Source organism: Propithecus coquereli, unplaced genomic scaffold, assembly GCF_000956105.1.
Source record: "Propithecus coquereli isolate 6110/MARCELLA unplaced genomic scaffold, Pcoq_1.0 Scaffold180, whole genome shotgun sequence".
Classification (NCBI taxonomy): Eukaryota; Metazoa; Chordata; class Mammalia; order Primates; family Indriidae; genus Propithecus; species Propithecus coquereli.
In genome coordinates this window covers 3,154,468-3,155,936 of record NW_012142746.1, presented here as the reverse complement: position 1 = coordinate 3,155,936, position 1,469 = coordinate 3,154,468, and the positions used below count along the sequence as shown (strand labels likewise).

General features: G+C 33.6%; 1 protein-coding gene across 1 annotated transcript in view; it reads left to right on the top strand.

Moving 5' to 3' along the window:
* The window catches only part of HEATR3 (HEAT repeat containing 3), a 58,304-nt gene extending 57,471 nt beyond the window's left edge, over positions 1 to 833 (top strand). The window contains exon 12 of the mRNA XM_012642609.1: positions 360 to 833. Within this exon, the coding sequence (XP_012498063.1) occupies positions 360 to 482 (123 nt within the window). The 3' untranslated portion in view covers positions 483 to 833. The remainder of the gene's footprint in view (positions 1 to 359) is intronic.
* The last annotated feature ends 636 nt before the right edge of the window (positions 834 to 1,469 follow it).

The window sequence follows — 1,469 nt, the reverse complement described above, 5'->3', positions numbered from 1 at the left end:
AGGCTGAGGCAGGAGGATTGCTTGAGCCCAGGAGTTTGAGGTTGCTGTGAGCTAGGCTGATGCCATGGTACTCTAGCCCAGGGAACAGAGTGAGACTCTGTCTCAAAAAAAAAAAAAAAAAAGGATAAACTAAAGTCTATGTTTCAGTTGTTTTTGTAACTATCATTTTAAAGGTGCACATTCTAAATTTATCTTTATTTTTCACTTACTCTGTTCCATTTACCTTGAAAGTAAAAATGTTTTACCAAAATCTTGCAGCTATCTTGTTCAGGAAAATGGTTAAATATTCCCTAAATTACATACTTTATTTATTTAAACAAATTAGCAAGATACAAGTCACATGATTTGGTTTTTTGCAGATACGTAAAGAAGGGCGAGGTAAATACAGTACAGATCAGCTGTGTGTTCTCGACAATGTGAAGATGAATTTGAGAAGGTTTGTTGCTTATCAAGAAACTGTTGAGAAAAGACTGACTTCTTGAACCATCAAAAGAGCAATCAATTTTTTCCCAAAGTATTTGATGCTAAGAATACTAAAGGATTTCTTTGGACTGTATACATATCTGAAAGTTATTTTTAAATGCTTGTATTCTGTACATCTATTTGAAGTTCATAAAAACTGTGTTCATAAAAACATCGTGCGCCCAGCACATTTAACCACTGGAAACACAAAGGGTGGAAGGGTGAAAATGCAAAGGAATCTCAGGAGGTTCTTAACTAATTCGAGAACAGCAAAAAAAACTTCAAATAATCATGTTTTTCTTGAATTTTGCCCCAAAAAAAGGAAATCCAAAGCATTGCTTGGATGCTCTTTTAAGGTAGTATCATTTTATATCAGCTGAATCTTTAACTGAAATATGAAGACAAGCTTTATAAAATAATTTTTTGGTATGAAGTATACCAATTATGTTTACCTTTTGTGAAGAGGTGAATGAGTTGAATTTGTATTTCACTACGTAGTAGATTATACTAATGAGCTAATGAGGTAATTGCCATCCTTTATACCAGTAGATCTGATCAGTTATTGTATCACTCCTTGATTTAATTTGATATGGAATCAGAATTAGGAGAAAATATTTTTGAATAAATAACTTTTTGATTTAAAGCCTTGTGTCTTACAAAATCTTTTTTAAGATACTAAATAAACCTATTCCTGGATGTTTCCTTGCTAATGAATATTGATTTGAATGTATGTGAGATTTTAAAAAATGCAGGATATTCCAGCATTACCTTTCAATGTCCTTGAAGTAATAGGATGAAAGCACGTCATTATCTCAGAGGGGCCCTGAGGGGCTCCATTGTGCATCCATTTACCCAGAGAGTTGTCGATGGAGATTCACAAATTTCTGCACAGTTGATCTCAGTTGCCCTGATAAAGACCCAATACCCAGTATAGCACTTGTTTTTTACTCACTATTTTCTGCACAGTTTTTATACCTCTATGTTATAAACTGTTGGGAAACCAAGAT